The sequence below is a fragment of the Acinonyx jubatus genome, chromosome A2 (assembly GCF_027475565.1).
Source record: "Acinonyx jubatus isolate Ajub_Pintada_27869175 chromosome A2, VMU_Ajub_asm_v1.0, whole genome shotgun sequence".
Taxonomy (NCBI): domain Eukaryota; kingdom Metazoa; phylum Chordata; class Mammalia; order Carnivora; family Felidae; genus Acinonyx; species Acinonyx jubatus.
The window spans coordinates 154,406,947-154,428,663 of NC_069383.1; the positions used below are offsets into that span (position 1 = coordinate 154,406,947).

The 21,717-nt window shown below is 51.5% G+C and overlaps 1 protein-coding gene across 1 annotated transcript; it reads left to right on the top strand.

Moving 5' to 3' along the window:
* Positions 1-96: 96 nt before the first annotated feature.
* AKAP8 (A-kinase anchoring protein 8) lies at positions 97-17,908 on the top strand. The gene is made up of 14 exons (XM_027050323.2): positions 97-276; positions 2,787-2,825; positions 4,320-4,352; positions 4,871-5,147; positions 5,594-6,101; positions 6,607-6,736; positions 6,991-7,037; positions 8,398-8,431; positions 10,403-10,490; positions 12,907-13,048; positions 13,379-13,472; positions 13,896-14,026; positions 15,146-15,241; positions 17,105-17,908. The coding sequence occupies exons 1-14, from the start codon at positions 258-260 to the stop codon at positions 17,615-17,617; spliced, it is 2,151 nt and encodes a 716-aa protein (XP_026906124.2). The 5' UTR covers positions 97-257; the 3' UTR covers positions 17,618-17,908.
* Positions 17,909-21,717: the final 3,809 nt, after the last annotated feature.

Consider the following 21,717-nt stretch of genomic DNA (forward strand, 5'->3'; position numbering starts at 1 on the left):
TAGAGGGAAGCGCCTGCGCAGGGTAAGACTCCGTGTCCGGACCAAAACTCCCAAGATGCCGTGAAAGCCGATTCCAAGCAACCGGAAGGCCGACTGGGGCGACGGGCGGGTGCGCCGCGAAAGCCAGCCAGTGGTGGTGTGCGGAAGGAGTGACGTATGCGCCTGGTCTTCCAGTAGCGGACGCCGGAAAGTGTGTTGAGCGCATGCGTCCTGTGGCACCCTAGAAAAAGGGGCTGCTGGCGGGCCGAGCTGAAGACATGGAGCAGGGCTACGGAGGTTCGTTTGGGCGGCTCATTTCGAGGTGGGGTGGCCAGGCGCTGCTCGGGCGACGCAGCCGTCGCTGCGTAGAGGGCCGCGGGGACAGGGCCTACGCCCGAGCACGGTTACTCCAGCCCGACCCAGCGGAGAGGAGGCCGGGGCGCGCGCGCGCTGCTCATTGGACCTCGGAGTCGTCGCTCCCAGGGCGCTGCGTGGGGATTGGCCGACGAGGCCTGAGGAGGCGGGCGGGGTTCGGCGGGCAGACGCTGCGGCGGGCTTCGGGGGGCGCCTTGGGCTGTCCTAGCCGTTTCTACCCCTCAGACCCGGCGGGACTGGCTCGGTCGACCCCGCCGCTCGGAGGTCCGCCTTCCCGCTTCGGAAGACCACAAAATGGCGGCGCCCGGGGGCGGAGCCACGGCAAGAGCTTGTGGGGCGCCGGGCCCGCGGTTGGAGGCCGAGGGAGTTCGGCTGCCTATCTCGGGGATGTGAGGCTTGGCCGGGGCTGCACGCTGTGCACGTGCTCCGTCGCGCCGGTCCCGGAAGCCGTCCGGGCGGCGCTGGTCGGACCTTGCCCCACCAGTGCGCGGTTTCCGCAGGGGCTAGGGTCGGCGGGCGCCTGCCGCGTACGTGACTCGTGCTGGCCTAGGACAGGACTTCGAGGCTGACCCTCGAAGTGTTGGGTCTCGTGCAGAATTGCAAACCTGATGTGCCCTGGGGTGGTGGCAGATTCTTGGCCTTCCTTCAGGCAGCCCCTCGTTGTGGCCTGGAGGTGTCTGGGGGCTGTGTAAGAGGGGACGTGCCTTTTCCCCACTTGGGCCTCAGGGTCTGCGGCAGGACGGATTTTCTCGAGCGACTGGCTCTCAGTGTCCAGAATCCGAGATTTCTAGGATGCTTTTGCTGGGCGCTGGAAGCCAAGTTTGTCCGTGGAGAACAGTTGATGTTGGAATACGTGGGGTGGGGGGCTTAACCAGGTGCCGTCCCTATCCAAGTATCTATCCGAGGTTGGGGAAGCAAGCAGTCTGATCTTCGTTACAACAGCTAAAGAAAGGCACTGATCTTGAAAGGTGGCAGTGTTAGGATCCAGCGGCAGGAATTGCAAGAGAGCTGTTGAGGTGCCTGGTGTGCTTGGGTGTCTCCAGTGTTCTGGGGTGGCTCACCCTGGCTTTCCCCGTCTTTCCTGCAGTCTACCTGGGTCTCGCAATTCCTTGCCTGCTTCCCACCAGATCTTTTCAGCCAGTAACCCTGCCCTATGCACGTCCTGAGCACGAAGAGGTTTTATGCTCCTGACTTCCTACCTGCCAGAACCCTTCAGGTTCCGGTTAGATGCTGGGGCCTCCTTGAGTCCTTCTGTGGCTTTTCCACCTTGAGTTATTTCTCAGGACTCGCTGAGCCTTGACAGTTGGTTCCTGACCATAGGAGGCACCTACATCTGAGTTCATGTCTCAGTTCTTCCATTCTCCAGCTCCATGATCATGGGCAAGTGCCAGCCTCTTGAGCCTCTGGGACAATAGGGTAAATATTATCTATCTGAAGGGGTGTTATGAGGTTATGTGATTAGTATATGGTATTTAGACTAGTGTTCTGTAGTCGGTCACTTGCCGTTAGGATCGTTACTCTGTTTTTCTACCGCACAGGTGTAGAAAAGGCTGTGTGGCAAGGGAGACCGTAGCCTGCAAAGGGCAAACTTCAGCAATGTGTCTCTGAATCTCCAAGGCTTAGCTCTGTTATCTCTAAATGGCATTCGGGGACACCAACATGTGCCCATTGCCTGTCATGTGTGGGCACACACTAGGCACTTGGCTAGTGGCTTGGGTTGTTCTGGAAAGAGAGACAGGGTATATTCCTGTTTTGTAAAGGTGAGGATCATTGACAGGTGTGGATGGCTGCCTGTGCCCAGCTCCGTTTGAGGCTCCAGGGACACAGAAATGAAGAGGGCCCAGACAGATGCTGTCATGGGAGTCTGCAGGGGCAAGGGGAGCCACCACAGAGAGGACTGCAGCCCGGATGCCTTAGGCCAGGCTGAAGCCCTGGGACATGAAGGCCCAGGGGAGCATGGGAGGGAGGGTCATGGAGAAGTGAGGCCTGGAGAGGCACAGTTGTCTCCAAATTCTGAACTTTGTTCTCAGTTATGGGGGACTTAGGACTGCTTGGTGGGTGGGCCAAACTGGGAATGTGGACACAACTGTGTCCTAGTACTGGGTTAGCTGGCACCTTGTCCTGTGTCATCCCGGGTTGTGAATGGAGGCTCAGGCCAAGCTTCCTCCACAGGCTACTGGCAGAGCTGGCCCCAAAGTCTATCCCCCCCACTCTTTTCTGCTTTGACCTCAAGCCTGTGTGTGGAGGGTGGTAATGGCAATCAGCCCGCTCAGGACTTTTAGAGGGACAGTGTTGTGGTTATGCTGCCTTCTTGTGAGGCTGGCACTGAACTGTCCTTGAAAGCGACCACTCTAGGTGCCTTAGAGCACCTCAGAAGCACCCGTTTTCCGTGTGACAAATAGGATCCTAACTCACAGGTCTTCTCTTTGCAGGCTATGGGGCATGGAGTGCTGGACCCACCAACACCCAAGGTAAGACTTCACGGGGAGGTGTGGATTCCACCCCACACACACCTGAGGCGCTAGCCTGCCAGAGCCCGGGACGGTGACCGTAACCTGGAGAGCGTGACAGGCACACTAGGGCTAGCCCAAGGATCTGGAGGAGACCTTTTCTGTAAAGGGCTGCATAGTAAACTTTTTTGGCTTTGGGGCTATACGGTCTCTGCCATGCAAAAGTCCCAGAGATGTTTATAAAAAAAACAGACGTGGATGTGTGCCAGTAATATTTAAAGATACTGAAATTTGCATACCATATAGTTTTCATACGTGGTGAAAGAGCCTTTATTTTAGAGATTTATTATTCAGAGCAAATAGCTGAGGGTATGATAAGAGATTTTTATGATTAATAGACTTTATTTTTTAGTAGTTTTAGACTTAACGGGGTTGAGCAGATAGTCTTTCACGCCAGCAGTTTCCTTTGTTATTAATATCTTGCACTAGTGCAGTATGTTTATTATCAGTAACAAGTCAATGTCAATACATTGCCGTTAATTACAATCCACAGTTTAAATTAATAGTCGCTGTGGTTGCACAGTTCTGTGAGTTTTGACAAATATATAAATGGTGCATTTCATGTCAAAATTCACGTCATGAACTATTCTTTTTTTTTTTCTTTTTTTTTCCCTTCCCATCTCCAACCATTTACAAAGCTAACACCCATCCTTAGCTTGCGGGCTGTACAAAAACAGGCAATGGGCTAGATTTGGCCTGGGGCCCTGTTTGCTGGCCCTGCTCTGGAATCTAGATCATAATGCTGGATGCTCAGGATGTTTAAAGGACCAGAATGTCCTCCCTGGCGGCGAGGTTGTCTGCTTTTTGCCAGCATTTGTTCCAGGGGATGGGATGAGGGCTTTCTTTGTTCTCTGACCCTGCAATTTGCCCCCAGCACCATTGAGGGTGGTGGGGTCACTTTTTCTCCCATCACCAAGTTTCCCAGGAGGAAGCTTTTTCCATGTCGCTTGGGTACACGATGTCCCCTTGCTTAGTTGAGTTGGGGACACAATCTTCCACCGATGTACTCACTGTGTTAGCAGTGCCTGAGCTCTGGCAAGTGGTGAGAACTGGCACTTTCCAAGGGTTCTGCCAGAGGATCTAGCCTTGTCCGCCTCTTGGCTGGTGGCCCACACTGGACACTTCCTGGGAAGGCTGCACTTGTCCTTTCTCATTGTCCTGATGGGGGAGATCAGGCTTGCCTACAAGAGAAGTCTGGATCATGCTTAGCTGAGTAGAGCTGTAGGAAATGAGTTTTACAGCTAGTGGGCCCCAGCCATTCCTGGCCTCAATGGCCAACCAGGGGTGCCCCTCCCACAGCACTGCCACAGCTGCCCACAGCCCTAGACCCTGCGGTTGGTGGAGTAAGGTGACAGTTGGGGCGGGGGGGGGGGGAGGTGGGGGTGGTGGTGGTGTGTGTGTCTCAGGCACTTTCATTCTGTAAACAAAGCTCTTGCCTATTTTTGTTTCTCTCAGGTGCATACGGAACCGGTGTGGCCAGCTGGCAAGGTAGGCCCTCTGGGGATCTGTGGGCGCGCAAGAAGGCTTCTGATCGGCCACCTGATCCCAGAGGGGCTGGGATACAGAGACCTAACCCCTCCCCGTGCCCCCCAACCCCCCCCCCCCCCCCCCCCGCGTCCTATTCTGGCTGTGCCCACAGCTCTCCTGAAGGCTTGGCAGGCCCAGGCAGTGTCAGGAACTTGCTGGCAGCTGGGGATCGTGACTGTTATGGGAGCAGCAGCCCCAACTGCCATTCACGGGCTCTCAGCCACCTCTGGCTTTGAGTGGGGAGCAAGTGTTCAGATCTGGTGCGGAAAGCCAACCACTCGTGGCTGAGGCTCAGCCTCTGTCCTTCTCTTGCCGCCCCTTGGCGGGTGATATTTACAGCGTGGGGTGATGCCAGCGCCACTTGGTTCCTTGACAGTCTTCCTTCTCTGTGGGCAGCGAGTGTTTCTCTCCAGACGTGGCTGCTGTAGACTGACCTTGGGGCCGCTGAGGTCTGATTTGGCTCTTCCTCCCCGTGGCAGGTTATGAAAACTACAATTATTACGGTGCCCAGAACACCAGCGTCACCACAGGAGCGACCTACAGCTATGGCCCAGCCTCGTGGGAGGCCACCAAGGCCAGCGACAGCCTGGGAGCTGGGGGCCCTGCCATGCACATGGCTTCTTATGGTCCAGAGCCGTGCACCGACAATTCCGACTCTCTCATCGCCAAGATCAATCAACGTTTGGACATGATGTCCAAGGAAGGAGGCAGGGGCGGGAGCAGCGGCGGTGGGGAGGGCATGCAGGACCGGGAGAGGTGATTATGGACCTGAGCCCTTCCCTGGGGATCCCACACCCCAGCTTTGTGCAGATGGCAGTGGGCACCCCCTCTTCCAGGGAGGGTTTTCCTCAGCTCCTTCCTGAACATGGAGTAGATGAGTTGGGCGTTATTGGGGCAGAGGCATTGTAATAGGACTTTCTGGTTTCCTGAGTGGTGGGGCTTAGGGTATGACTGTTAGCTAAATGACACCAGACTCCTTGTGTCTGCGTCAGGTACCTGTAGACCCTCTTGTTCTCACAGCCAAGGGCTCCATGCACCTCGTTCAACAACGTTCAAGGGGGATCTTTGGTGTGCTTTGCCTTCTGAGCTTTCAGGAGGGCTGCGTGGTGGTGCCGTGTGCTGTTCTGAATGTCGTGAAGCCAGCTTTGCGGGAGACTTGCGCTTGGGCCCAGAGTGAAGTGATGGTTATGCTTCCTTTGCAGCTCCTTCCGCTTCCAGTCGTTTGAGTCCTATGACTCCAGGTCTTGTCTGCCTGAGCACCATCCGTACCGCCCCAGCTACAGCTACGATTATGATTTTGACCTGGGGCCTGACCGAAATGGGGGCTTTAACAGTCAGTACAGTGACTGCCGGGACCCAGCCCGTGAGCGGGGCTCCCTTGATGGCTTCATGCGGGGCCGGGGCCAGGGCCAGGGCCAGGGCCGCTTTCAGGACCGGAGCACCCCCAGCACCTTCATGCGCAGCGACCCTTTCTTGCCGCCGCCGCCGCCGCCGGCAGCCTCCTCCGAGCCCCTTTCCGCTCCCTGGACGGAGATGAACTATGTGGGTGGGCGGGGCCTGGGAGGCCCCTCCCCCAGCAGGCCACCGCCTTCCCTCTTCTCCCAGTCCATGGCCCCAGACTTCAGTGTAATGGGCATGCAGGGGGCCGGCGGCTATGACAGCTCTGCGCCCTATGGATGCGGCCGGTCACAGACCCGGATGAGGGATCGGGTAAGCCCTTGGGAAGTTCTCTAATCTGCGGACTTCTCAAACAGCTTTATTGGGGAAAATTTGGGTACTGTAAAATTCACTCATTTTTTAAGTGTGCAATTGAGTGTTAGTAAAAATGTACAGAATTGCGCAACCTTCACCACCATCTAATTTTACAGCATTTCCATCAATCCAGAAAGAAGCCAACCTCTGCCATTAGCAGTCATTCCTTGCTCTCTACTCCAGTCTTGACAACTGTTAATCTTTCTGTCTTTGTAGATTTACCTCTCTTAGACCTTTCACGGGAACGTGATCACATAATATGTGGCTTTTTGTGTCCAACTTCTTAGCATAAAGTTGTGGGTGGTGGGAGGGTTCAACTACAGTCATCTTTGTTTGTTTTGTGACAAGATCAAAGATCTTTCCTGCCTTTGTTCTCTGATCTTACAACTTCTCCGATCTTCGTTTCTCTGGGGTTTCTTAATGGTCGGGGTAAGCGGTACATCGGATGTGCTTGTGTCTGTAGCCCAGACGGAGAGGGTTTGACCGCTGTGGCCCAGACAGCATGGGCAGGAAACGGAAGCAGTTGCACATCTACGATGAGCCTGACACCAAACTGGCCCGGGCTGACAGCGAAGGAGATTTTTCTGAAAATGGTATGCCCTGGGGGCCAGCAGGCCTGGGTGGGTGTGAGATGTGTCCGTTTTTGTGCTTGGCGCTCCTCCTCCTGCCCGTCCATACAGTGGATGTGTGTTGAACTCCAGGGTGGCGCGTATCACCCGCACTCCCGTGGCCCCCACTGTAGTCAGGACAAGTGCTGGCTGCTCTGGGCGGTGAGCTTGGGAGGGTGAAAGGAGGGAGCGGGCTAACTACGGAGGGGCTGATTTTCCCTCTTCTTTGTGTCCGGTAGATGATGGAGCTGCTGACTTCCGGTCAGGAGATGAAGAATTCAGGGGTGTAAGTCCAACTTCACTGGTCAGCCTCCTTTGTTTCTGGTGTGGGATTTCTTCTTTACATTATTACCCTCTCTCTCCCAAAGAGGCAGGAACAGCTTCTGTGGTAGACTTGACTGCTGTGTGAGTGGATTTAAGAGTCTGACTTGCAGCTCAAGATTTGTACTTCTAACAGTACTTCCCTTCCTGGGGCTCAGTTGGTTGAGTGTCTGACTCTTGATTTCTGCTCAGGTCATGATCCCAGGGTCGTGGGATCGAGCCCTGCGTCTGGCTCTACACGCTGACAGCTCAGAACCTGTTTGGGATTCTCTCTCTCCCTCTGCCCCTTTCCCCCGCTTGTGCGCGCGCTCTCTCTCACTCTCTCTCTCTCTAAAACAAAAACCAACGATGCTTCTCTTCCTGAAAACACTCCCAGCCCTTCCCCCACAGACACTCCTGTGTCCTCAGTGATGTTCCTAGCTCCGCACGTGGTAAGTGCAGTGGGCTGTGTGCGCTGAGGCTTTCAAACTGGCACGGAAGCCTTACTTCCTGCCCTCTTTGTGCTGGTGCTCAGCTGCCTCCATGTTTTTCCACCTTCAAAACCAATCATGAGAGACAGGCATTTAAGGCCAACTCTTAGCCAGGACCATGCACAAGCACCTAGGGAGTCAGCCTTTGCCTACCCGTCCCACTCCCTGCAAATTCTGATCCATGTCTGGGGCAGGGCCTGGAGATCTGAGTATATGAAGGTCTCAACCAAGTCCTTCTGATGCTCAGATGGGTGGGGGGTCGGGGAGGCAGAATACAGTGAATTTTCGGGTTTTTCTGGGCGAATCTTACTTGCTCTTTATCTAGCTTCCCTAGATCTCGAGTCTGGGATCTAGATATTCTGTGTATCTGCTGCTGAGTAATTTAACCTTGAGCTTGATGGCTAAGAAATGGGCAGTATTGCACTTTTCAGTTAGGTGCATTTGTTATTACCTTGATAAATGTAAACAGATGGCCTGGAAATTTGGTAAAGCTCCTTTTCAGTAAAGAGTGCTGGAACTAGCATCCCACAAATCAGGGTTTCTTGATATAGAGCTGATGGATGGGCTGTTGGCATTCCCATGTGCAGAACTGTGCGGGTGTGTTTGCCAGAGGGAATTCTTTAGCTTTAGAAAGAACTGAAAGAGGGCCACTGACTTTAATAAAACAGCACTTTAGTCGTTACAGAATCTCAGAAGGCAACCAGGAATAGTGATAGGACACACACAGCCTCTATCCCACTGCCCTGAGACTTGTCCTGACACATTGTGACCAGGTGGTGGCAGGGTGCTAGGTTGGTTGTGGAGAGTTCTGGAAACTCCACCTCACCATCCAACTTTGTGTGTGCCCTTTTTCAGGAGGACGAGTTCTTTGACTCCGGGAGGCAGAGAGGTAGGCATCGCTCCATGTCCCTCTGAGCTTTGCTGTGACTGCCCGGCTCCCGGCCAGGCTGGACTTCTGAGCAAGCCCAGGGCCTGGATGGAGGGCCTGGCGGCTCAGGGCAGAAGAGGGGCCGTGGCCACCGGGTGGGCCTTGGCCGTGGTGCTCACCCCCAGGCTTTGCTCCAGTGCTTAGAGCAGCACTTGCTGGAAACAGGTCTGTCTGCCTCACTTGATACAGGCTGTCACGAGAGGGGGCAAACCTCATCTCTGAGTATGTGCAGCAGCTTGCAGTGGCAGGGAAGGGAGAGTCTCAGAAACGCAAGAAAGAAAAGAAAAGGTGCTCTCCAGCCTGTCTGCTCTGTTCTCTGTTGGCCTGTTGCAGGTCCCTGTACTGTTTTTTCCTGGGCTTCTTTCTTTTCACACTTCCCTGCGTTGCCAGCCCAGTGTTGTGCTCTCAGCCTCTGTGGTGGGCATGCTGGCGGCAGCAGCACACATGGCTGTGTGGGACTGAGTTCAGACACCTTCCTGGGTTGGGAGCTGGGGGTGGGGGGTGGGGGGTGGGGAAGGGGAGGGCCTGTCACGTGCACCCAAGCCCGGGTCCTCCAGAGATATTCCCTGCCCAGCAGGTCTTATCAGTGCCATTGTGGGAGACCGAAGAGTCTCAAGTAAGCGGCAAGAGCAGAGCAAGGTTCAACCCTTTCAGGGGGGTGTGGAGAAGCAGCCTGAGACACCGTGGCCTTGATCTTGCCATTTGTTTCTTTTCCTGTTCCCATTGGTCTGTCCATAGCTGGTTTTCCCCAAGAATCACAGGCTGGCTCCTTTGTGGCTCTGCTGCCATAAATCTGCAGGCCCCTGGCTTAGATGCTCCTTCTATGTGTTTAGACTTGGCCAACCCTCTGAGGCCCTCCCACATTGTTTATTGAAGTGATTACTCCTATGGCTTGGGACCACACAGCAGTACGCAGCTCATGCAGCAGGGTAAATGCTAAAGCAAAGGTGACATGTTTATTGCGCGCAGGTCCTGCTACCTACCCGGGATGACTTTGCTATTAAACAACAGTAATAGTTTCAGGCAGTGACCTCTTGCCAAAAATCCCACACGCCCTTTTGAGAGGCTTCTGAGCAGCGCACGCCGGTCGCCATCTTCGTGGGACAGTCTCGTGACTGGCATCAGGGGTAGGGGTTACAGTTCAGATGCTTATCCAACCTTTTTTCAGTGTCTGGCCCTGGCCCTGAGCCGTGGTGACCTGGCCTGGCCTCACTTCACGCCGGGACGCTGGGCTGCACAGCGCTCAGAGGAGCCTCTGCGCTGGCCCCAGGGGACGGACGGAGGACCAATTGGTCTCTTCCCACTTTTGTTTCTAGGACTGCTTCCCTCGTAGCCCTGGGAAAGCCCTAGATGGACGGTTTTTGTGAGTGGAAGATAGAGTTCGGGCCAGCAAGGACTGTCAGACCTGCTGAGGCCCTAGTTCAGAGGAGGCTGACGGGACAGTCGTCATGGTCCACCTAGAGGTGGGACGGAGGGCGGTAGAGCGGCTTGCTCTATTTTCTGAGGCCTTCCCGCTGCTGCCTCTTATCTGGGAAGAATCGCTTCTCTCTCTCCTTAAGTGATTTTGGGAGAAGACCGATGGCAGGGCACTGGATCAGAAAAGCAGGATAGGGAAGGACAGAGAGAGAGCAGGTGGCTGTGGTGTGAGTGGGATGGGCAGGCCGGGTCCCTGGCCCATCCCAGCCTCGTCACACCATGGGGGCATGTGAGCTGACTCCCTGAGAACTCCCAAGGGTTCTCATCAAAGGCCTATCCCTGTTGGGAGCCTTTGACAGACTATTGGTGCCTCAGGGTATCCTGACCCTGCTGTGTTGGAGGTGGCAGCAGGCACGGGGTGCCTGGTGGTGGCCGAGCCGTGGTCCCCATCAAGCCCTGGTGCTCAGCATCTCTGCAGGCTCCTCAGGGCGTCTCGAAGGGACTTCTCTGTTACAGGAGAGAAGGACGATGAGGATGATGAAGTAAAGAAGAGAAAGGAAAAGCAAAGGAGGAGAGACCGCATGCGAGACCGAGCGGCAGACAGGTGAGGAGGCAGGCCCAGGGGGAGGTTGGCAGGAACCCGGGCACTGGTGAGGTTCTCCTGAGCTCATCTGTCTTCACTGCACAACGCAGGAGCGGTCTGGTTTGATCTGACTGTGGTGTCTGTCAGGAAGTGCAAGTGAGGTCGAGAGGAGACAAAACTTGGGAGATGCCGATGGCACTACGTTCTTGCCAGTGAGTCGCTGGCCCGCATGTGTCCAGCAGGGGGCGCTATTGCTCTCCCGCTGACCCGTAGGGAGTTTCCCAGTCCACCACTTCTGTCACCCCAGACAGGTGAACTTTAGCAGAGCTGCTAAGAAGGTGCTTTGGGTGTCTTGACCAAATCCCGACCGCCTCTGGAGTTCGGCATGGCAATTGTATACGTTTAGGTGCTACTTTACAAATTTAGTCTCTAGGTATAAAAAGAATTGCAAAAGTGCGAAGGGTGTTGGTGTGACCACACCATGTGCCTCTCTGCCTTTTCAGTGATCAGGTGGCTGCTGACTAGAAATGGAAACCACTGGTGGCCTTGTGAGCGCTTGGTTGCTCAGGCCTTGACTGCTCGCGGCTGTTTCTCTACACACAGGCTCTCTGTGTGACCTGATGGGGAACCCTTTATGGCTCAAATGGGGTGGTGCTTTTCCTGTGCAGAGAAGTGCAAAACAGATGTTAGCAAAAGAGCTAACTGTAGAGGCAGCAAAGCCAGGAACTGGAAAGTAGGCACTTCCAAGTGTTAAACAGAAATTCATCGAAACATTTGTTTTTGTTTTTGTTTTTAGTTTTAGTTTTTTAAGTTTATTTACTTATTTTGGGAGTGAGCAAGCAGGGAAGGGGCAGAGAGAGAGGGAGAGAGAGAATCCCAAACAGGCTCTGCACCATTAGCACGGAGCCCGATGTGGGGCTCGAACCCATGAACCAGGAGATTGCGACCTGAGCCGAAATCAGGAGTCGGGCAATTAACCAACTGAGCCGCCCAGGCGTCCTTGAAATGCTTGTTTGTAAATGAATAAGTAACGAACGATGGCTAGATCAGGTCTGTTTCCATGCTGTATGAGAACGGAGATGACATTTTCTTCAGAAGGAATCTTTAGACTCCACCCTAGTGACAGAGGGTCCTCAAAGAGACTTGGAGAAATAGTCACAAGGAAGCGTGAACCCTGTATTTATTTGGTAGCTTCCTGAGAGTTGTACGCATTCGTACACATAGGGCCCCAGGACTTTTTCTGTGCACTCCTCCAATGAGAGTATGTGCAAAAGTAAATGTCATATCTTGTCCAGAGAGGAGAAGCCTGCCATCGGGGGCCGGCAGCAGTCTGAGTTGGTAGATGAGGACTCCTGAGTGCCACCGGGTCCATGCTATTACCCCATGTGCGCCAGGGCCTCCTGGGCAGAGCCGAGGGAAGCAGCGCCCCGCTCTGGGGGCATAGGGCTCTGCAAGCTGCTCTCCTCTTGCCCTACAGCGTGACTGCATTTGTGAGATTTTGAAAGCAGGCAACAAAGAAATGTGGTTTTAGCTGTAAAATTTGATATGACAGGTCTTTACATTGAGTCCCATGGGAAAACTTATCTTGGGTTTTATAGGTTTTAAATTGTGTAAGGTCTTCCAGGAATACCCCCTCACGGAGGTTACCTCAGGGGTGCCTGCGTGGCTCAGTCCATTGGGCATCCGACTTCAGCTCAGGTCATGATCTCGAGGTTCGTGGGTTGGAGCCCCACTTCGGGCTCTGTGCTGACAGCTCAGAGCCTGGAGCCTTCTTTGGATTCTGTGTCTCCCTCTGTCTCCCTGCCCCTCCCCTGCTCATGTCCATTCTCTCGAAAATAAACATTAAAAAGAGTACACAGCGGTGCCTGGGTGGCTCAGTGGTTGGGCATCTGACTTTGGCTTAGGTCATAATCTCGCAGTTCATGGGTTCAAGCCCCGCGTTGGGTTCTGTGCTGACAGCTCAGAGACTGGAGCCTGCTTCGGATTCTGTGTCTCCCTCTCTCTGCCCCTCCCCCAATCAATGAGCTTGCTTGCGTGCTCTCTCTCAAAGATAAACATGTAAAAACAATGTTTTTAAATGAGGTTATCTCATGTTATTCTGGTGGCTGCAGAAAGAAGTTATGGAATTACTATGCCCCCCCAGAGCAGTGGTCTGGAGGCTTTTAGGGAGTCCACAGTTTTGGAAAATCTCCACCTTAGGGTGCTCTCTTAGGGGCCTTTGGGCCCAGCAGACTGGAATGGTGCATGAATCACCTCCCTGAACTACTCGCAAGGTTTTACTCCCATTCTTGACATGGGGAAACCTGGGGTAATGGCTACTCTGATGCCCTGTGTGAAGTCAGAAGTCTTGGTAGAGAAATTGCTTTCCCATTTCCATTGCAGTTCTGACTGGAGGTGAGCTGATTGCATCATTGCTCTTTTCGTCTTCCCTCTCCAGGATTCAGTTCGCCTGTTCTGTGTGCAAGTTTCGTAGCTTTGAAGAAGATGAAATCCAGAAGCATCTACAAAGCAAATTTCACAAAGAGACATTGAGGTTTATAAGTACCAAACTCCCTGACAAGACCGTACAGTTCCTCCAGGTAAAGCACACTTGGTGTCCATCACAGTGTTTCCTGATGGGCCTGCCGGAGTCGGGTCACTCACGGAGAAGGGACGGGGAAGGGAAGTATGAGGCCTGGGCTTTCCAGAATAACAGCGTACAAGTCCCAGGTCCGAGGGAGAGCCGAGTGCTCTGGCCATTGTAGTTCCCGCGAGCTGCTCGGAGAGCCATCTCCCCGTCCCGGGGCGGCTGAGACAGGGCTGTCCTCCTCCAGGGGCTTGGCAGCCGCCCTCAGTGAGCCGCCTCTGGTGCGGCCGGGAGACAGGCAGACACAGCGCCCTGCCATTTCATTCGGTGCCATCTTCTCTAGGAGTACATCGTAAACAGGAATAAGAAAATTGAGAAGCGGCGTCAGGAGCTGATGGAGAAGGAAAGCACAAAACCCAAACCAGACCCTTTCAAAGGTGAGTCGTGGTCTTGGGGCGCGTGGCTGGGTGCAAAGCCAGCCCGTTGTAGGGTTGCTGAGCATGTGACCTGAGGACCCTCGGGTGGGACACCTAGCAATGGAAAGAAGCCCTTGAGTGTGTCTAATGAAGGTCACTTTACTGGTGGCTTTTCGGAGTGATACTACGCCCCCTGATGTTTCTTCGTCCTTTGTATGAAATGACCAGATGGATGAAAAAAGTTGAGTAAAATTGCCCAGTGCAGATGTGCTTCCGTCTGCACCCTCCTGCTAGAGGGCGGGTGTTGCCTGTCACAGATTTCTGCCCTAACCCGATCCTTGGGGACGAACCCACCAGGACAAAACGTGGGCCCTGTTGGGGAGCAGGAGGACAGTATCACCTGATGCTGTCCCAAATTGCGCCAGACTTGGGTTGTACCCATAGGGATCGGCCAGGAGCACTTTTTCAAGAAGATAGAGGCGGCTCACTGCCTGGCTTGTGACATGCTGATCCCCGCGCAGCATCAGCTCCTCCAGCGGCACCTGCACTCGGTCGACCACAATCACAACCGCAGGGTGAGTCTCCTCCTTGTGCCGAGCCAGCCGAGCCTTTCCAGGATGCCACCGGTGGGACACGGGGCCTTCTGTGTCTTGTGGGGAATGCGAGCATCTTGAGGAGCTTTTTAACATACTCTGTTGAGTCTGTCATTTCGTCAGTGGATTGTAAGACACATCCGAATTTCTGTTAAAATGTGAGAAAATGTGTTACTTAACAACGGACTTCAGTAGAGGAGGTGAAATTCTCCTGGTTGAGAATGTTCCCTGTAAGCCACACAGGTAAATTTCCTAGTTGTTGACAAACCAGATTTCCCATAAGCTGAGGCTGAGGGCCATTCAGAGCACAGTGGCCTGGGGGGCCCAGAGTTAAGAACGGATTGGGGCTTAACTAGGTGGTGGGGACTGAGGCTATAAACTTGTAGACTCAGGGTGTTGGCAGATTTTTTTATAAAGGGTCACGTGGCAGATACTTCCATGGGGTCTCTTGACATGTCAAGTCTGCTGCTGATGGGCACCAGCAGCCAGAGTACAGAAGTAGTGGGTGTGGCCGCATGTGGCCCCTAAGCTCACTTGCTGAGCCCTGGTTTTTGTCTCTGTCCTTTGTTCACCCGACTGTCAAACGGAGATGTCAGTACCTGCCTGTGCATCTCCTAGTTGATTAAAGATCATCCAGGAAACACAACACAAATAAGCAGTATCGTTTCAGTGGGCCAAGATCAAAAATAATCCAGGTGGTTGCAGAATCCCTACTTCTGCCGTTGAATTTACTCATAAAGTCACCTTAACTCAAGAAACTGAAAAGAAAAAACTTGTCCTTTTCCCATGCTGAGTCCACATAGCATCTGATGTGTAAATATTCTCGTTTCATGCTTGTTCGTGCACACGGTACCTGGCAGGCCCTGGTGTGTCAGTGGTGATCAGACTTTTCTACACTGTCCCAGTTCCAGTGTCTCTCCAGGGCCTTCTTTCCTTATGGGAGTCTGGCATTTTGGGACTTGCCACTTGCCACAGTGAAGAAAGATACTGGTCTTTTTCTTGTTTAGGGCTGATCCCAGGGCAACTCAGGGTAGCCTGGCTAGTTTTCTTGCTCCTTGCTGCACAGCAGGTCTAAAAGTCCACGTTTGGTTCCCTTTGCAGTTGGCTGCTGAACAGTTCAAGAAAACCAGTCTCCATGTGGCTAAGAGTGTTTTGAACAACAGACACATAGTGAAGATGCTGGAAAAATACCTCAAGGTTTGTGCTTAGGGGTCCAGTGTACGGGAGAAGCTTTTGGAATGGAGGATGAACTCTACAAGTGCAGAATTGCACCCAGAGTACAGTATTTAGCATTTCTAAGTCTTTTGAAGAATCAAGGGACGCCGGAAGGTGTCAGGTTTGGCAATTCCACGGCGGTGGGTTTCCTGCGACCCCCCTTGCTTGCGTGGGGTCTGGGACATGGTCCTGCTTGATTTGCGCCTACAGTGGTGCTGGCTCACCATGGGAAAGCTTGAATATCCATGAAATCCTGAGCAAGTGATTGTGAGATGCTTAAAGAAGAATGCAAGTTAGATGCTAACTATCCAGGAAAGAAGCCAAAAAGAGACTTGCTGGCAGAGACAACCAACAAGAGGGAGGGGGAGGAAAGAGCTGGTGGTGCCACGACTACTGTGCCTTAGTGACCCGAGCAGAGTAATAAAAAGTCCCAGAGAGGGTGCCCCAGAGAGAGGTCTGGCTGGAAGAGCCCCTGGTTCCTCCTTGGGAAGCCCATCTGTTAAATGCTCAGCCCCAGACCTCACTGTTTGGGGCTGGCAGTTAGGCTCCAGCACAGCCTGACTAGAAGGATCTGTTTGCCCACCTCTCATTTATTGAATCTGCCAGTATTGGATGCTTCGTGCTACCCAGTAAAAAGGCATCACAGAATCTAATTTTTTTATTGCATTTATTTTTTTAATCAGAGAGCACACACGTGTGCGAAGTTCGGGGAGGGAGAGGGGGAGTCTCAAGTAGGCTCCATGCACAACACAGAGCCCGACGCTGGGCTCGATCCCACAACTCTGGGATCATGACCTGAGCCGAAATCAATAGTCAACTGGACGTTCAACTGACTGAGCCACCCAGGCGCCCCAAGGCATCATAGGATCTAAATAAATAACCATGATTGGTCAGTGTTTTGTGTCATGCCTTAAACAGATTTAAAGTTTCTTGGGTCAGGTGTAGACGCAAGCTTCAAACACCATATTTTATGTATTCGTATATTTAAAAGATTTTTTTTTTAAGTCATCTCTATGCCTACTGTGGGGCTCGAACTCACAACCCTGAGACCAAAAGTCGCATGCTCCACTGACTGAGCCAGCCAGGCATCCCCTAAACACCGTATTTTAAAACCTATTTCCTAATCTGCCGGTGGTGACGTTTACTTTTTCTAAACTAGAGGCAGTTGTAGCATACGCTGAAAGAAGTTTGGCTTCTCAGAGTCTGACTTGGGTTCAATCCTGATTGATGCTTAATAGTCGTGTGGCCTTTGACAAGTTGCTGAGACTCATTTCCTTGTCTGCAAAATGGGGCAACTCTTATATAACCAGGGCTGTGTACTTAAACTAAAATTTGAAACTCAGCTTCCTGTTATGAGGGTTTTTTTGCTTTAATTGGGTTAAGAAATCCTAGGTCTTTTTGAACTTCACTATTAATTATATGCTTGGATTAAAAAGTGCAAAACCGGGGCGGGGGAGCAGTTATTGTGTTAAATATTTGTAAATACTCTCCTCTAAATTTTACAAAGCCTTTGAAGAAGGGGGAAAAGTATCTTTCAGAAACCCATCGCAGAGATTGAAATTACTAATGTTAAAACCAAGAATACCCCCTTATTCTGCTTATACCATACGCCCTAGCTAACTAAATAAGAAAATTAAAGTTAAAAGGCAAAACAGTTGTGGTGAAGCTTTTCTGGATCCATAGGCCCTGAGCACCCGTAGGATTAACCCCCCTGCTGTAGTTGAAGGCATTTCTGTTGTTGAAGGGGCATCATAAGAACCCGGACTCCTGGCCGCCTGGGCCACCTTCAGCCTTTCATGTGGACAGCTCTGTAGGCCGCATTGACCTTTTCCTCTTCTTGGCCAGGGTGAAGACCCTTTCACCAACGAAGCCGTTGATCCAGAAGTCGAAGGAGATGACAATTTAGGAGGTGAGGATAAGGAAGAGACACCTGAAGAGGTGGCTGCGGAGGTCTTAGCTGAGGTTATTACGGCAGCAGTGAGAGCCGTAGACGGGGCGGGAGCGCCTGCTCCGGAACGCAGTGAAATGCTGGCCGAAGGGGAAGGCCCCGTGGACTCGGCGGAGGCCGCTCGTGGCCCCCACTCTGAACAGCTGGGAGAAGTGGAGACACCGTGTGGCACGGCATCGGAGAAGGGCGGCGCTGAAGCAGAGGCTGGGGGTGAAGCCGCCCTGGCCAGCAACGAGGCCGCCGAGGCCGGAGGCGAAGTGGCAGCAGAGGTGGAGGGCGCCGAGGTAGTCCCTGCTCCTGCTCCTGCTCCTGCTCCTGCCCCTGCCCCTGCCCCGGCTGCTGCGGGAGCCAAAGAGAAGCAGACGGAGCAGACGGATGCAGAGCCCGAAGGTGACGTTCCCACAGACTGAGCCTCCTCCCCGTTTCAGGGGATGTGTTTCAGAAATGCGTTGCTCTCTCTCCTTTTGCATTGCTCTCTCTCACTGTTTGTAAGCAGTGCTAGGTGTGTTACTGGAATATGCTGGAAACTTTGGTGAAGAGACCCAGCCATTTCCTTCCAAGAAGTGTACCTCACGGGCTTGTGTTGCAGAGTTGTCTGGCTTTCCGCCTTGGTTTAAAGGCTGCAGAAGTTGTACATTCCCCCAAGTGGCTGTGAAATCTCTCTACACTGCAGTTGGAGTAATAAAAGTTGGGTAATTAGATTTTGATGATATTTTGCTTGTTAAATACAGCAACTGGCTGAATGCCCTTTTTATCATTATTATTTTTTTTTTTCTGAGAGCAGCTTAATACTAGGGTATATCTTGTTTTATAAAGGGTTTTTTTTTTTTTTTAAGTTTCAAGAATTTGCTTTGGCTTCAGTTTTTGACCTGCTTCGGGAGCACACCGTGTGTGGTGTGTGATCCTCACAAGATGTAGCAGAATCTTGTTAACTTGACGTTGGTTCTGTCACGCCAGTGACTTCTTCTCAAAGGCCTCATGAATCTGACAGACCGGCACCCTTGGACGCCCTCCCGCTTGCCCCTCAAGAATGAGGACATTTTGCCTAGGGCATTATTTTCCCAATCTTTAGTCTTTGGTGTATCACCTTTATAGTTTTTGTTTTTACCTCATTTGTGTTCCACCTTTGTTACTTCAGGGTTGGGTTTTTTTTTCTTCCTTTAAAGTGAGTTGCTTCTACTTCAATATATTTAGAAAGAAAACTTGGTGTCACTCCCATGAATGGAAAACAAATATAAATTGCCATAGATAGATGCTATCTGTAAGAAATGAATACAGTGAAATACACACATTTCAAATACTACCCCTTTGGAGGTTTAGGGATCTGGGAAAGTTAGCCTGTGTAAAAGGGTAGCAAGCGAGTTATACTTTGATATAATCAAGAGAATTGAAAGACGCTTCCCTTTTGAAATGATACTGCTGGGCCTGTTTCCCTGCAAAGCTTTGAACTGTCTCACTCGGGGAAGCATCGGCGGGGGGGGGGGGGGGGGGGGGATTTACTAGATGGTAAAAGACTTGAGGAGCACCTGTTGTGCACAAGGTGCTAATCCCTGATAAAAGTTAAGATATGGGCCCTGCTCTCAAGGAGCTTTATTGGAGACGAGATGAATATTTATGAAAGGTCAATATAAGAACTAGAAACAAATAAATTGCTCAGTAAGCAAGAAAATGGTGTCTGAATTGTGTCTGTCATCACCACCACAGATGTGCCTTAGTTTGTGTGTGCCCTTTGAAGTGTCTTCTCTCGAGGCAAAAAGGTTGGTGGCATTGCACATCAGTAGTCTGAAAAAGGATGACAGAACGATGAAACTGTTCTGTTCTGCTTCTCTTGTAAAATGCACTCCACGGCCTGTCATTAAACCTATCTAAATTTCATTGTGGTCCTTCCATGCCCACCCAGTCGTGAAGTGACATGAATCGTTTTATTCCTCAATTACACTTAAACCAGGCCCTGGTTCCCCGAGATGGGAGTAACTACTTGGATTGCAGAGAGGGATGCCCTTCTGCCCCAAGAGGACAGGAATAAACTGCAGGCTTCCTCCTTTCAGTTATTTCCCACGTGCAGAGGAGAAACTGCAGGGGGAGGTTAAGTAACTTTTAGGGTCACCTACCAAACATGAAGGTACCCAAATTATGCACGGATTTGTGGGACACCACTGGCCAGAAACTTGACCGAGAGTACCTTTATTAAAAAGGGTTTGGAGAATTTGGTCAACCCTGCTATTCCCAGACAGAAAGATCTTAGAAACAGCCTGATTTCAACTTCACGTCACCCCTATTGTGGGCTTGTGTGGTTTCACTGAGTTTTTATGAAATTATTTAATACAGTTGCTAATGGGTAAACAATACAGTGTAAAGAGCAAAGTGCTCATTCAGGAGTACATCAGGGGAGGCCGGCTGGCTGTTGGAAGAGCGCGTGGCTCAAACCCTGGGTGCTAAGTTCGAGCCCCACCTTAGGTGTAGAGATTTCTAAGAGGGTGCATAGTCATTAGTGTTACTAAGTCCCCTCCAATTAAATTTTGGACCATAAAAAAGCCATTTCTACTGCCTGACAACCTGGCTGAAAGTGGGCCTTGCTCACACAAGTGTGGCCAGTAGTGATTAGACAGGCACAGGAAAGTTCAGGAACTAAAGAACAAACAGAAGAGCCTTTTAGCAATTGTTTGGTAGTAGCCTCCTTGGAGCACTTAGTAAACACATGGGCATGGGAAAAACCCATGGTGTGGCTTTACACTTCATAGTGGTGGCTCCTGGATCATTGAGAAAGTATGGGGCCACTTCCTTTACCTTCTACAAGGACACTGAGGCCAATGAGATTGGTTTTCCACAAGCAGACTTAGTCTACATACCTCCTCTCAAAACTATCAGGTGCAGGTGTACTTTATATAGATAAATTAGAATTCAGTTTGGGGGACAATATGGTTTGGTAGGGGACAATCCACTCATGGGCGTGGGTGTCAGTTGAATGAGATAAACATTTGGCTCTATTGAAAAAGTGGTTTGAGCTCAACGTTTTTCTTTTTTAGAGGTAAAAGTCACAACAAAATGAGCCATTCACCATTTAAAAATTTGTTTAAGATTTTACTTTTATTTCATTAAAATTTTTTTTAATGTTTATTTTTTGAAGGAGAAAGAGCATGGGCAGGGGAGGGGCAGAGAGAGGGAGACACGGAATCTGAAATGGGCTCCAGGCTCAGCTGTCAGCAGAGCCTGATGTGGGGCTTGAACCCACAAACCATGAGATCAAGACCTAAGCCGAAGTGGGATGCTTGACCGACTGAGCCACCCAGGCACCCCAAACGATTTTACTTTTATAGAGCACACGCATGAACGGGGGAGAGAGAATCCTAAGCAGGCTCCACGCTCTGTGCTGAGCCCCACGTGGAGCTCAATCCCACGACCCTGGGATCGTGACCTAAGTGGAAATCAAGAGTCGGACATTCAACCCACTGAGCCACCCAGGCACCCCTAAGAGATTTTATTTTTTAAAAAAGACTATTTTGAGAGTGTGTGTGCATGCATGATCAAGGCAGGGGCAGAGATAATGGGAGAGAGAGAATCCCAAGCAGGCTCCAACACTGTCACCATAGAGCCCAACAAGAGGCTCAAATTCATGAACCAGATCATGACCTGAACTGAAACCAAGAGATGCTTAACTGACCGAGCCACCCAGGCACCACTAAAATATTTTAAAGTAATCTCTACACCCAATGTGAGGATGGAACTTAGATCCATGAAATCAAGAGTTGCATGCTCCACTAAGCCAGCCAGGTGCTCCTCCATTAGCCATTTTAAAGTGGACAATGTACTCCCTCTCTCAAAAAAAAAAAAAAAAAAAAAAAAAAAAAAGGTGCCTGCCTGGGTGGCTCAATTAAGATGGACAGTGCAGTGGCATCTGGGATACTCGCAGTGTTGGGCAGCCATCACCTATAACTGGTTCCAAGACATTTTCCTCACCCTAAAAGGAAACTGTATCCCCATTCTCAATAACCCCATTCCTCCTCCCATCCCTTGACAGCCACTAATATGCTGTCTCTGGATTTATGTGGTCGGGCTATTTCACGTAGAGGGAACCATCCATCACCTTTTCAGTATGACTTCTTTCACGAAGCATGTTTTTGAGGTTCCTCCATGCTGTAGCTGGTGTCAGTACATCATTCATTTTTATGGCTGAATAATATCCAGTCATCCAATAATGGACATCTAAGTTGTTTCCACATTTTGACTATTGTGAATAGTGCTGCTAGAAACTTTTCCTTTTTTTAAAGTAGGCTCCACGCTAGGTGTGGAGCCCAATACAGGGCTTGAACTCATGACCTTGAGATCAAAACCTGGGCTGAGATCAAGAGTCGAATGCTTAGCAGAGTCCTTAGTTGGAATTAGACCTGCAAACTACAGTTGGTCAAGGCTGTGGTCTCATGTGAAGGCTTGACTGTGGAAGGTTATCCCTTCAGTGTTGACAGTGTGGTGGTTAGCAGAACTAAGTTCCTTGCAGCTGCTGGACTGAGGG